General features: G+C 36.8%; 1 protein-coding gene across 14 annotated transcripts in view; it reads right to left on the bottom strand.

The window, feature by feature from the left end:
* Positions 1 to 15,522, bottom strand: part of PUM2 (pumilio RNA binding family member 2) — a 108,304-nt gene that overhangs the window by 62,344 nt on the left and 30,438 nt on the right. For 13 of the 14 annotated variants that reach the window (XM_073335923.2, XM_073335924.2, XM_073335925.2 and 10 more), the window contains one exon: positions 6,379 to 6,447. In XM_073335923.2, the coding sequence (XP_073192024.1) occupies positions 6,379 to 6,447 (69 nt within the window). Of the gene's footprint in view, positions 1 to 6,378; positions 6,448 to 7,133; positions 7,576 to 15,522 lie in introns of those variants that run through there. The other variant, XM_073335928.2, reaches the window with a different exon arrangement.

Raw genomic sequence — 15,522 nt, 5'->3', positions numbered from 1 at the left:
AGACCAGATTTCGTGGTCATGAATTTGGTAAGGCCCTACATATGGGCCTGTTAGAAATGGACAGGATTCACAGCATTTTAACCAGGCAGCTATTTAAATGGCTATGAACAGAAGCAGAGATATGCCCTGGAGCTATTCAGGAGGAAGGCAACAAGAAGTGCTCATGAGACATCAAGAGTAGTTGAGAGCCTACTTCTTTAGCAGTCAGAAAGCTGAAGTCAAGACAGTTGCTTCTCCCCTCTAGTAACTAAAGGATTAATGAGGCTTCAAATGTCTCAGAAACCTACTAGCCAGGAACAAAGTTGGTGGGTAGATTAGTTGGAGAATAGTTAAATTAAATTTAAAAGCCATTTCCCCATTCTTTATATTGAAATCCCTGGTTCTTACAGTGGGATTTAAAAAAGTCATAAATGAAGGGAGGAAAATAACTAGAAAAACAGAGCACATACTTTTAGCTGTGTTCAGGAGGGTCTATTGTTCAGGATAGTATTTTGGTATGCAGCGTCTTCCTGTCAAAGGCTGCAATGGAAGATGCTTAAGTGTCTGTTTCTCTATTTGTATATTTTAAAAAGTAATCACCAGGTGTCCACATCATAGATTTTCATGTGGGTCAAAACACTATGTCTTCTATAAGTTTGTAAAGTTCTGAACTATTTAGATCTCAGAGGATGGAGAAGTACATCGAGGACCATGCAGGATACCTCAATACTGGGTAACTAAGTGAAATTTAAAGGCCTACTAATGGTCCCATCTAGCTTTAAACTCTGTATCTATGTCTGTAAAGGCACCACTGTTTTCCTTCTGGATATCCCAGGATAGGGCAGAAATGAAATAAAGCCATTTTATGAAAACTATAAAAAAAGTGTGTGTGTTGTTTATAGAAAAAGTGGCTCTTCCAATAGAAAGTGCGAATACGATCATTCAGTTCAGAGATTTCTCTGGCTGAGATTACAGCTACCAAAAGCAAAAAACTGATGGGAAGAATGGAGCAGATTAAATCAGAATCTGGTCAGGTCATCAAATTGTCATGCACTTCTAGCATGTTTATTTTGTGTCCTCTTAAATGAGGTTATTTCTATATAACTTTCATTATCCAGCTGAAGGTCAGACAAGTATGGCAGAAAGTCCAAGTGAGGAAAGATTGGAACAACATTTATTTATCCCTGAAACAGTGTGTAGGATTTCCGCAAAACACAGGAGTATTGTTTATTGGTAGAGTGTCTCATCGAGAAGAGCAGCCAGAACATAAGAACAGCCATACTGGGTCAGACCAATGGCCCATCTAGTCCAGTATCCTGTCTTCCGACAATGGCCAATGCCAGGTTCTTCAGAGGGAATGAACAGAACAGGTAATCATCAAGTGATCCACACCATGTCACCCACTCCCAGCTTCTGGCAAACAGAAGCTAGGGACACTTCAGAACATGATTTTGTATCCTTGCCCATCCTGGCTAATAGCTACTGATGGACCTATTCTCCATGAACTTATCTAGTTCTTTTTTGAACCCTGTCTAATCTTTGCCGGAGGATGTTGTGAAGGCCAAGATTTCACAGGTTGACTGGGCATTGTGTGAAGAAGTACTTCCTTTTGTTATTTTAAATCTGCTGCCTATTAATTTCATTTGGTGACCCCTAATTCTTGTGTTATGAGAAGGAGTAAAGAGCACTTCCTTATTTATTTTCTCCACACCAGTCATGATTTTGTAGACCTCTATCATATACCCTGTAGTCTGTTTTTCAAGATGAAAAGTCCTAGTTTTATTAATCTCTCCTCATAGGCTCATAGCTCTTCCATACCCCCTAATCATTTGTGTTACCCTTTTCTGTACCTTTCCCAATTCCAATATATCTTTTTTGAGATGAGGCAACCAGATCTGTAGGCAGTATTCAAGATGTGGGCATACCATGGATTTATATAGAGGCAATATGATATTTTCTGTCTTGTTATCTATCCCTTTCCTAATGATATCCAACATTCTGTTAGTAATACATTGAGTGGATGTTTTCAGAGAACTATTCACAATGACTCCAAGATCTCTTTCTTGAGTGGTAACAGCTAATTTAGACCTCATCGGTTTTTATGTATAGTTGGGATTATGTTTTTCAATGTGCATTACTTTGTATTTATCAACATTGAATTTCATCTTCCATTTTGTTGCCCAGTCACCCAGTTTTGTGAGATCCCTTTGTAACTCTTTGCAGTCAGCTTTGGACTTAACTATCTTGAGTAATTTGCAGATGACACAACTTTGCCACCTCACTGTTTATCCCTTTTTCCAGATTGTTTATGAATATGTTGAGCAGTACTGGGACCATTAGTTATGCCTGGGAGACACCATTATTTACCTCTCTACATTCTGAAAACTGACCATTTATTCCTACCCTTTGTTTCCTATCTTTTAACCAGTTACTAATCCATGAGAGGACCTTCCCTCTTACCCCATGACAGCTTACTTTGCTCAAGAACCAAAAGAGGACTAACCTTTATCTTTTGCAGAGTCCTACCCACAAGAGAGGATGCAGGAAAGGCATTAAAGAGGTATTTCAGGAATGGTTAGGATAGCAGGTCCATGGCTGCTGCTCCCTGTGACAAGGTGTTTTACAACTGATTTTAGGATGCAAACAGATCTACCTTTGGTTGCCTAAATTTGTCTGGGACAATGCCAACGAGTTTTAGAAACTGAACTTTAGAAACTATTTTTAAAAATCCAGTCAAATCATATCAGGGAATATATAATTGTATTTAAGATATAATTTGTCTGGGACAATGCCAACAGGTAGACGCTACATTTTGGTGCATTTATGTTGTGACAATTTAACAACACTACTGAGTTTGCCTACAGTGAAAGGAAGTACATAGGTAAGATTTTTCCCTGCCCAAGTTATGAGGGTTTAATCTTCCCTAAGGACGGGGGACTGACCTGGTTCTTCCTAATTGCTGATAGCTAAGCATACATCATGTTGTTCATCTCAATTAAAATGTGGTTATTTAGCTACTGATTAGCTAAGGGCATGAACAGCTCAAACAAACTGCCATCTGTTACTTCTTATGTGGTACCTGAAAGAGCAGTATGCACGTCTATGACAGACATGTCATTCATTCTGCAGCATAACAGAGAAGCAAAGGCAAAATAGACCTTTCACTTAGTGATTCCTGCCTCTAACCAAATAACTTGTGGTTGAACACAAGCATATATTTCAGAAAGACATTTAAATGTCATTAAAAGACTCCAAGTGATAGAATTAACAGCCCACCAATTAAATCTACCCCCCCCCCCCACCCGCTGGATCAATCGCTCTGGAGCTAAGTGTAGAAGTGGGAAGTGCTGAATCCCTGCAGAGACAGAAAAATAAATTGACCTACGGGGATTAGGAATATGATCAGGAAATGAAATTCAATTCAGAAAAATGCATATGTGAGAACAAGAGAACATAACAGGAACAATGTCTTCACTGGGAAGAAAAAACTATCTGGACATTTTTTTAAAAAGTATACCTATTCACATGTTCTAGGAGCATTACAACACTACACTTTACAAAAAGTGCAAAAGAGTTAGGCCTGGTCTACACTAAAAAGTTTGGTTGACCCACCTATGTTGCTCAGGAGTGTGAAAAATCAACATCGGAGCAGTGTAGTTAAGCCAACCTAACCTGCAGTGTACACGGCGCTAGGCTGACGGAAGAATTCTTCTGTCCAACTAGCTACTGCCTCTCAGGGAGGTGGATTACCTGTGCCAATGCAAGAACCCTTCCCAGCAGTATAGGTTGCATTTACACTGAAGTGCTACAGCAATGCTGCAGCTGTAGTGTTTCAAGTGTAGACAAGCCCTTAATGTCTTGACTTTTCCCGATGTGTTCATTGGTTAAACAGTAAACAAATTATACCAAGGTGTTCAGTGACAACTGGCATAAAAAACTGACACCATTTTTTAGTTCCCACATTCAGAAGAATCACATAATAAAAGAGAATGTGCTCTTGATATAGCTCTGATGAGACCACATCTGGAATACTGTGTTCAGTCTGGTGCCAAGAAAACAAATTGGAGTTCAGGGAATAACCAACAAAAACACACCACAAAACTAGGGTGTACTATGATGTGTAACTTGGGTAAAAGAATTAAGAAAAGGGAAATCTAGGAAAAACACAGCAAACTTCCTGAAAGCAAGAAATGTGGAATAGTCTCCTGAAGAAATGGTAGAAGCCCCTTTGGAACATTTCATATAAGTTAGGATAAAGTACCTGGAATGTACCCTACCTCATGTGGTTGAGAGGATTATTTCATTAGCGTTTGTAAGGTGCTTAGAGACTATAGATCAGCCTTGGAAAAACAAAATGCTCACCAGCTAAAACTTCAAATTTCTCATCAAGGAATAATGCTTTTCCTGGAAAGATCAGAGCCCAAAAATTATCTCTAACATATTAAGTTGAAATATTGTTTGTTTTGATTGTCAAAAGGCATTTCTCTAATATTTTGAAAGACAGATAGGTAAGTAATTAAAAAGTTTGTTTTACATGTATGATGCACTATCATTCGTTGTGGATTTGATATTTCAGTTTAATTTTAAAAGCAATTGTTTACAAAGAGCTATCTTCTTTTTCTTCTCACTCAATACTTGTGTAAAGTAATCTAGCATGTGTCAGTTCGTATACAACCATATTGTACTTTTTTAGCCATATAATCAGAACACTGAAATCAGTATTGCAGTTGATGTAGTTTGTGTCTGCAGATTGGATCTAGACTATTCTCAGTGATAGCAGATGACAGGACAAGGAGTAATGGTCTCAAGTTGCAGTGGGGGAGATTTAGGTTGGATATTAGGAAAAACTTTTTCACTAGGAGGGTGGTGAAACACTGGAATGCGTTACCTAGGGAGGTGGTGGAATCCCCTTCCTTAGGGGTTTTTAAGGTCAGGCTTGACAAAGCCCTCACTGGGATGATTTAGTTGGGATTGGTCCTGCTCTGGGCAGGACGTTGGACTAGATGGCCTCCAGAGGTCCCTTCCAACTCTGTTATTCTATGATTCTATGTAGGAAACATGACTGCTTCAGTTTACATATAGCACTGGTTATTAAGTCATTACAAAATAGAATGCATCCACAATTTTGTTTATCTTGATCTCCTTAAGAATGCCTCCTGGCCCAGGTAACATCTGCCTTGACTCAGTTTTCTCAATATATTCCAAATGGGAAACAGCCAAACCATACTTCTTTGCATTGCCTTCAAGTGATCTGGCATAACAAACATCACAGTATACATGGTGCATACTTGCAAAATATCTCACAGTTGCCTCTATATCATCAGAATTTGAAGCTGCAGTCACTTTTGGAGACTTAACTAGAAAAACTTGAAAACAAGATTCAAAATAAATTCAATCTTTTTAAGATGGGATAAATCTTTATTGAGATTGAGAATAGCAAGCCTAATGATATGTTTGATACAGTGGACAAAAAATAAGGAATATTTTATCAAGTGGCCTGTATACCATTCGAATAACTCATATTTATCACTGGATTGTCTAAATGAGCCAATCACTTTTGATTTGATCTTTACACCTGATTCCTATAACCTCCTAAAGCTACCCTGTATATCAACATCTTTTTTCAGATTTCACCTCCACTATGTCAGCAAAGAGACAAGGTAGTCCTTCATTAACGTGATGTACATGGACTCTGCTAGCTGCAGAACTGTCAGATCCTTAGCAAGTAGAGAAGTCTAGCTTTCAGTATGCATTTCTCTAAATTTCCTAAGAGACTTTATAATAGTCTTTTTAAAGTCTCTCACTCTGTGGGTGTTACTATAGTTTGAGCGAAGGAAAGGGCTATTTTTAACCAGCAGAGTATTTCAAATTCTTTAAAATTGCACTGCTCATTCTGGAAGGAAACTTTTGTTCCTCCTTACATGGCACATGCGCCAGTCCATCAGCACTAAGGCTGTCCATTGAAGAAGCCATGCCACTAACGGTATAATAAATTGCCCTAATTTCAGCCAGTTTATAATTGTTATTTTTCATTGGGTCCAGGAATCCTGCAAAAGCCCCAACACCCGAGGGCTTAGGTCAGTGGAAATAACTTCTTAGAAAGCAGCAACAGCAGAGAATTTTCCACAATCTTTACATTGCCAGCTCTTCTTCCCCAAGCTTAACAGCTGATAAGCCCAATATGTTAACGTGATAGCTCCATTTATCATAGTTCTTAGATACTGGAGTTAATATTTACAAAATTTAAGGTGGTGTCTAAGTTGTCTTTGGATGCCTGAAAAATTGGTTTGTCTCAGATCAAAAAAACTTCACTAACCAAGCTAAGAATTGAAACAAGCAAAATTTTATTAGAATTTCCAATCCTCCAACAGGATTTTCTAATCACCTACAAATATTTACCTCTCCCATTCCCCGAGATTCTAGTGCAAGAGCTTGAAACTCATGATTCATCTCATCCACAGATCGAACCTGAAGAAAAAAATATTAATGACAATTAGCAATCTATTAGATAGTGAATTATATGTCTTAAATACAATTATATATTCCCCGATATGATTTGACTGGATTTTTAAAAATAGTTTCTAAAGTTTTAAAATTTGCTACTCAGTCTATAATCTCAGATTTGGTAAATGAGTCTACTTAAAGACTGCAACCAGTTCTTTAATGCTTCATGTTAAAATTTGTTTTGCATTATTGTGTTAAGGACAAATATTTTAAAAACTATAATTACAGTACACATCAACTACCACGAAAACAATGAGTAATTTTCTATCTGCAACCACACACAAGCATAAATGAAATTAATAATTGGTGTATATATATTAATTTGGAAAATAAATGATTTGTTGCACACAAAGTTACTGAGTACACTTGAGGGTAGACAAAGGTATGGAAAAGCTCATGAGAGTGCACACGAGTAGCTATCACTACTGTCTATCCTATTCCCATCAGAGACACTGACCTCACACCTCTAAGGAATAGCCTTCAAAGGAACTTTCAAAACTAGGGAAAACTTAGAACAAGAAGGGGGACAAGAACAAGTAAAACTACAATTGGATTGTTTGTAAAATATGAGAGGGCACAGCAATGAAGTGATTTAGAATCATTATGAAGTCTAAAATTTTGGAGGAAGATGAAGATGCAAATTTCCTTACTTTTGTTGTTCTCTGTTGGATCCCAAGGAATTAGTTGCTCCTGGAATGCTGTGCATGTGCATTTGCATTTCCCCATACACAGTAAGTGACGCTGCACAAACATTGCATTTGTATAAACAGCTGTTTATCTAACAAGGTATACAAATGCTCTTTTCTTTCACATATCAGGGTTTCTGGTCATTCATAAACTTGTTTATGAAAACATGAAAAAAACCTGTACATGCTCAAAATTGCATGTGCAAATGTGATCATTATCTTTCTGTTGATAGACTGGATAAACTTGCAGTTTTATAAATTCCCCAACAGGAAGTTTTTTGTAGCAAATTTAGGATTCTGAATTTAAGCAGCAGTTAGGGTGACCAGATGTCCAGTTTTTAAAGGGACAGTCCTGTTTTTTGGGACTTTTTCTTATATAGGTGTTTATTACCCTGTACCCCTCCCCCCAGTTGCTATCTGGTAACCCTAGGAGCAGTGTTGATTTCTTGGCAATTTCCATTGCTAAAACTCAGTCCTCTCAAGATGTCATTACTGAACATATTAAACTACAAACTATTAAACCTCGGAAGTCAGCATATTAGTACATAGTTAATCTTTCTGAAGCAAATGCTTAACAAAGTTATAAAAGAACACTTCTTCATGAAGAATATGATTTTGGTTATTTTAATTCATTTCCACCCCCAGTGAACACTCAATGTATTCAACCAGCACTAGCAGAATACTTAGTTTTGAGCTGAATTATTGAAAGAGCAACCTAAATACAAACTTTCTTTCCCCCACACTAGAAAACTGGGCATTTAAGTCAATTAGGTTGATTTTTTGTGATTTGATCAATGAAACTGAAGACAGACAACATTATGCTCCTATAAAAATGTCAAAGAACAAATTTTAGGCTTGAGCAAAATCAACAGCAGATTAGTAATCTATCTCAATAAAGATAAACTTTTATTTGAAAAGCTCAGGGAAGCGATGAAAAATCCTTGTGTGGGGAAAATGAGATTTTTGGGGAAAGAATGAAACTACACAATTTCAGTTTTGGAACACACTTCTGAATTTGGATATTCTAAATTTCTAATGACTGAATTTACCTGCAGAGATGTTCATAACAAAACAATGGAAGACTTTTATATATAATACTGTGAACCACTTCACTATTACTTTGCAACTTACTATTGAAAGAAAAAAAGAAACTTGATATATACATAATTTCATCCTCAAGAACATGGTTTTGTTCAATTAGCACTTTTCAAACAATCTACAGCAAATTCGTTAATCTACATTCATTCAACACAAATGTTGTTTAAGTCACTGTCTAACAATTAGCCACATTTGTAAGTCATTAAATTTTTTTTGTATTTTTTATTTTGCTGCAAAAGATTAAGTGTACATTGCCACACCTACCCAGTTTTCAACATAAAAATACCTTAAAATTACAGTCACACAGTCCTCCAGAGCCCTACAAAAAGAGCAAAAGAGTAACAACATAGTAACCTATGTATTTAGTTCTTACATATTTTAACAAACAAATCTGAGGAACTGGAGGTCTCTATGGCTGTAGATCAATCCTATACATTGCCCTGAACTTCATTTTGCTCATGTTCCATTCTCATAAGCATGAAATTTGAAAGATGATTACTGTTACTATTAGTAATACTATTACAAGACTGTACTATTACCAGAAGAGTGTAGCCTTCATTTGTGTCTCCTTCAGGAGACATGCCTTCATCAGAAATAGTAGTACACAAAATACTGCCACAGCACTGCAGGCAACACTGATGTTTTAAAAGGTCTGCATTCTCTAATCTCTAGGATACTGGATTTCCTTGTGTCTTGCCTACCAAAATTTTCCTACTTCTTCACTGAATTCCAGAATTCATTAAGGAAATCTACAGAACCAAAAGGAAAACATGTTGGCTGGAATCATATAAGCAGCCAAGCAGTTCTGACTAGCATTGCCTATTACTTGTATTACCATAGTACCTAGAGGCCCTAGTCATAGACCAGGACTCTACTGTAATAGACACTGTACAAACACAGAACAAAAAGACAGTCCCTGCCCGGTTCCTCTGATTCAGAAATAATGTTTAGCTAATTAATTTAAAATGCCTTATTCCTTTGGTGCAACCTAATTAAAAGATTTTTCAGTACAGAGTTTTTTAAATTTCTTTAGAATTTAAAAACACTGTCAAATACTTAGTTCCAGATATATATTTCCCCATCATTTGTAATAATGAACTACTGAGAAACGGGTGCCTTCTCTTAATTATTTTGCCTTTGACTAACTTACTTCCCCAAGCACTTTTCAAAGTTTTCAGTTGAGTTCAAAACTATTGTGTCAGTTTTCAGTTACTACTTAGGCTAAATGTACAGTAAGAGTCAGGAATGTGATTCCCCTGCTTGCGTACGCACTCCCACTAGCGCTTGTCGAGCCGGCGTGAATATAATTAGAAGACGTGTTGCCCCAGTAGCAAGCGTAGTGGCAGCAAAGGCCACGGAGCTGCGTGGAGTACATACCCACAGGGTTAGGCAGCTTTATACTCGGCATGGCTCAGCTCTGCCTCTGCTGCTGCTACCCAGGCTACCGTGGCAACACTGCCGTATTTATACTTGCACTAGCTGGACGAGAGCTAGCACAAGTACCTGTACACGAGCAGAGGAATCACACCAATAGCTCATAGTGTAGACAGCCATTGTTTTGCACGAACATTTATTATAGCACAGCGTTATTATATTATTATTATAGCGTTAAACAAACTTGTGCTGTTAACTCTACAGCAAAGCCTCTCATTAATTAATGTCATATTTAGTTAATTAGTTTAGACATCAATAATTTGGAAAATCAAAAGATCCAACTGTTTGAAATGTAAAAAATGAGGTGTAGTTCATTTTAGAAGTCTAAGTAGACAAACTCCCACACACAAAAGGAAAAAAAAAAAAAAGCAACATTTTCAAAGCAAGGTGCTTTGCTTTGCATTTTCTCACCTTTGTGCAGGCCACCCTGACAACTCAACTAGCGCTTCCGGAAATAGTAAATCTTTTCTGTAGCTGGAAAGGCCCTGTTTCTGGTTGAACATATTTGCCTTTTGTTTATCTTTCCCCCTAAAATTATTTTGTTGAGTATTCTCTTCCACCATCCAAATGCTTTGGCATTAGGTGCTAGCACTAGTCCCAATATTTAATATAGATAACTCACTCCAGATGTCAGAATCTGGTAAATACTCCAATAAAAAACAAAATATACACAGAAGTTGAGACTATCTACCTATGACACATTCCCCAGACACGGCACATTCCCTGAAAAGTATGTATAAATTTTTGACAATAAAATAAATCCATGTAGGATAAAATAAGCAAACAAAACAGAATATATCCACTTTAGTTTTAAAATATATTCATGTGTAAATTAAAAAAGTGTTGTAATGTCTTCCTTGACTTTGTCAAAACTCTTCCAAAGTATGTTTTTTCCCCCTCTGCAACTGTATATCAAGTGTCTCAAGACTGCTCACCTGTACTGTGTTAATATCACTGTGTTAATAACCAATGCAAGAAAGTATGTTTGAATTCTGGTACTGATAAAGGTGAATGTAAAGGCTTTTTATCGAAGTCCTGACTATTTACTCACTGAAGATAGGTTCCTACCTTAGAAAGTTCATTAAAAGGTATTAGGTTAGAGCTTTGCCGTTTGGTCTGTTGTAACATCTTTGATCGAGGAATAGATATGATTAAGTCTCTACCTAACTGATCTTAAACTGTCACAAAAAGATAACTCTTATTGTTAACCTACAGCATTATCTGAGGTTACCAATATTTCATCCCACCCACTGAAATAGAAAAGCAAACAAAACAAAACAAACAAAAAACCAAAAAGACATTAGACACACAAACACACCGTATCTTAAACGCCTATCATGTAGATGCACATGGAATCAACAAACTATACGTCCACTCACTTACATACTCTGTTAGGAGTTCCAGCTCCAAATTTTAAGTATTAACAATTTCAAGAGGTATTTGGTCATGAACTTGGTAAGCAATTTTTAGAATAATTAATTCAGTTCACCACACAAAAAATACAGTCTCCATTACACCTGCCTTTTTACTTTTCACTTTCAACCTCTCCCTTACCCCATCCACCCTTACTGTACGTCTACACTGCAATAAAACGCCTGTGGCATGGCCGCGACTGGCCCAGGTCAGCTGACTCAGGCTTGCGGGGCTATAAAATTTCATGGTAGACATTCGGGCTTGGAGACCCCAAACATTTACACTGGAATTGTACAGCCCTGCAGCTCGAGCCCCGCAAACCTAAGTCAGTTGATGTTAGCTCTGAGACTTGGTATAAAAGGTTTTTTGTTTTTTTTTAAAATCGCAGTGTAGATGTACCCTTAGCGACCAACTTCATTGGTCCTACTTTACCTCACTCCATCTTTAAACCTCCCCCTTTCTTGATGCCTTATCCACAACACACAGGCATATTCTATGCCATATCCAAGGACTGGACAATAGCAAATGTGTACTTACATTAAAAAAGGCACTAAGAGTGACTCAGAGAAAAACAGACCAGTAACTTTATTCCATTTACCCAGTATGGAAGTATTAAAATATTTCAGAACAACTACGAGACCATGAGATGATAGGGTTCAACCAGAATGGCTTCTGCAAAGGAAACTCATACCTCCCTAATTAGAATGTTTTGAATGTGTTAATAAAACAATGGATAAAGGAGAACAGACAATTTATTTACATTTTCATGAGGCATTTGTCTAAGTCCCTCATAAGAGGCAACTGAAGAAACTAAGCAGTACTGTCGTTTATCAAAAACTGGCTAAAAGACACAAAATGCAGGATGGACAGTTAATTTTTACTAAGTGTGGGGTGCCACAAGGTTCCATGCAAGAACCGGTGTCAAATATATTTATTCATAATCTGGAAAAAGAGATGAGCAGTGAGGTGGCAAAGTTTACAGATGACAAAGTTATTTAAAAAGAAAAGGAGTACTTGTGGCACCTTAGAGACTAACCAATTTATTTGAGCATAAGCTTTCGTGAGCTACAGCTCACTTCATCGGATGCATACTGTGGAAAGTGTAAAGATCTTTTTATATACACAGAGACCATGAAACAATACCTCCTCTCACCCCACTCTCCTGCTGGTAATAGCTTATCTAAAGTGATCACTCTCCTTACAATGTGTATGATAATCAAGGTGGGCCATTTCCATCACAAATCCAGGATTTGTGCTGGAAATGGCCCACCTTGATTATCATACACATTGTAAGGAGAGTGATCACTTTAGATAAGCTATTAGCAGCAGGAGAGTGGGGTGGGAGGAGGTATTTTTTCATGCTTTGTGTGTATATGAAAAGATCTTTACACTTGCCACAGTATGCATCCGATGAAGTAAGCTGTAGCTCACAAAAGCTTATGCTCAAATAAATTGGTTAGTCTCTAAGGTGCCACAAGTACTCCTTTTCTTTTTGCGAATACAGACTAACACGGCTGTTACTCTGAAAGTTATTTAAGTCAAGACCAGAGAAGACTGACAGCCAAGAGACAAACCAAGCCAGGAGACTGAGCAATATGATGGCAGATGAAATTCATTGCTGATAAATTCAAAGCAATGCACACTGAAGGGAATTTCTGATATACTCAGAAACCTTACTGAGTTCTAAATCAATCGCATCAACTCAGAAATTAGACCTGCCCATCACTGTGAGCAGTTCAATGGAGACCTCTGCTCAAAGAGCAGGAAGCAAAATGTCAGGGTGGATACACAGCGGGACTGAGAATACTACAGAAATTCTGCCCTTATATAAATCAATGATACATCCTCATAAGGAATATATGTTCAGTTGTGATGATACCACTGGAAAGTATATCACAGAAATGATAAAACAAAATTAGAAGTTTAGTGACGGGAAACAACAATGACCAAGAGAATGACTAACTCTCATATGAAATGAGATTGAAAAGACTGGGATTGTTTACCTTAGAAGAGATGAATAAGAGAACATAAAAGAGTATACAAAATAATGAATAGTACAGACAAAGTAGAATGTAAATTTCCTTTCACAATTACAAGAATAAGGGAATAGCTGAGGAAAGTAAAAGGTGGCAAATCCAAAACAGGTATGAAGTAATATTTTCCCCACAAAATACACAATTAGCTCATGGTACTTATACATGGATTTGAAAAGGAACAGACATTTAGATGGTTAACAAGATTATCTTGGGTCACAATGGCAACTATTAAAACAAATGAATTTTGGAAGATACATAAGCCCTCTCACTTCAGGGCATACTCCAACCTAATTACCAACAGATAACAGGAAACTTCCTGTTGGGACAGGTTAACCCACAAATACCTGCTACAGATTTTCTTGAACTTTCTTCTAAATAGGTTATTGGCTACTGTTGGGACAGAAAACTAGGCTCACTGGATCACCAGTTTGATCTACTATGGATATCCCTGTTATCGTTTGAATAGATAGAAACCTATTTGCTACAATATTTGTACTCATATCACACTGCCTTCCATCATGGCTGTCTTTCAGTAGATTATCTAAAATCAAACTGCCTTAGAGAAGAAAAAAAACTCCATATTTGACTAGAGTATATACCTGATTTCACAGCTTTGATATGTAGCTAACAAAGAGTAACGACCAAAGAAAAGGAACATTTTTAAATATCATTACAAGGCAGCTTAAAAAAGTCACTTTGTGATATGGAAAATCAACTTCACCTATATTGTCACGATCACATCTCTGTAAATAAGGCAACTGATTGTCTACACAAATCTCTCAGGGTTATATGTTACATGTGAGTGACACTTGCATCACTAAACACAATCACAAGATGATGGCTTTCAATGAGTCCTGTCTAAATTTCCAGTATAGTACGCTAATGACTGGAATTGAGGTTTATAGTAGAAAAGGACTACTCTGTGTTTAAAAGTCAGAAGTATTGGATTACAAAGCCTAATACTAAATCCCAAAGGCATCGTTCCCCACCTGAAGTCATGTATGTAGACCAAGGAGTACAATTTCTCTTCATAAATGCCAGTTTGTATTAATAATGTGCTACAAATTCAGTTATCCCTCCAACAGAAACAGAACTTCAGTAGGAACACTAGCAGCTTTTTTAATTTGGGGGGTGGGCTTTGAATCGGTCTTCCCCTATTCACTTAAAATTTGATTTTACTTTGAACACAGCTAGAGTTGTCTTGCTATAAGTGAAAACATTTAAAATTTCACTTGTTTTCCCTAATATGTCTTCATGTGATCAAAATATAAAAACCAGACATACAACAAAAAACTACACATACAAATATAGAGCCCAAAACCATCAATGAAATGTTGTAGAAAATGTTGAGTTACCTTTGAAATCTTAATTGCAAGATATTTTCCTCTAAGTGGCATGGCAGAGAGTTATCCTAATTAAGATTTCCCTAGTTTAGGTCACAGGATAAAAACCTAGGTGATGGTATTCCTAATGACAAAAACTATACAACAGTTAAAAGGACAACAGACCAACCCTATGGGGTCATATTAGGAACCTGAATTATTTTTAGCAATCCAAGCATATAAACTAAATTTGTGTCGGTAATTTATATAATACCCAAACAAAACTAATCATTGGAATTATCATGGCTGTTTTGAGCTGGAAGCATTAAAAAAAATCACGCTCACTCAGACACTAATGCAGAGAAACCCTTCACTTCCCCTTAAAACTTGAAACTTTAAAAAGTAAAATCATAAACCTTATTTGCAAAACCTAGAGTTTACAGTGTCTCTCTCCTAGAATATATCATTATCAAGAGAAAACATTCTCTGCATGTATTATAGTGCTTTAGGTGGGTACAGTTGATACCTACATCACCAAATATGGTTCTCTTATTAGTTTATAGTAACCCCTCAATCTTAAATGCTTTCTGAACTAGGGTTTTCCTAACTATCCATAGTAATACTGCAGATTAAACATGGCAATAATTTGGACATTTTTGGCTGTGAAGAAAAGTGCATTAATGTGAAGCATCTAGCAATAAGTTAGAGATATTTACATTATATTAAAAATGATACAGGGAATCTTAAGATCAACCCCTCTGCAATTTCATATCTATTCTACAAGTCAGCAAAACCATATAATACTAACAAAATTTTAATTTACATAATTAAATACTGAGATTTCCAGTAGTTAGGTTATTTCCCCAAAATAATTTGCGCAACACGAGAAAGACAAGAATTCCAACTGCATATGTTGAACAGTTCACAAAGTTACAGGACGTGCCCTTTCCTTTTCTGTTTTACTTATTCAGAAGAACACAGGTTACAACTGGCAAATTACAAAAACAAAAAACAGATGTAATCATTCTGTTTCTTTCCAGTTGAGCAACA

Source organism: Lepidochelys kempii, chromosome 3 (assembly GCF_965140285.1).
Source record: "Lepidochelys kempii isolate rLepKem1 chromosome 3, rLepKem1.hap1, whole genome shotgun sequence".
NCBI classification, from domain to species: Eukaryota; Metazoa; Chordata; order Testudines; family Cheloniidae; genus Lepidochelys; species Lepidochelys kempii.
Note: the sequence above shows the minus strand (reverse complement) of the source record. Positions and strands in the feature narration are given on the sequence as shown.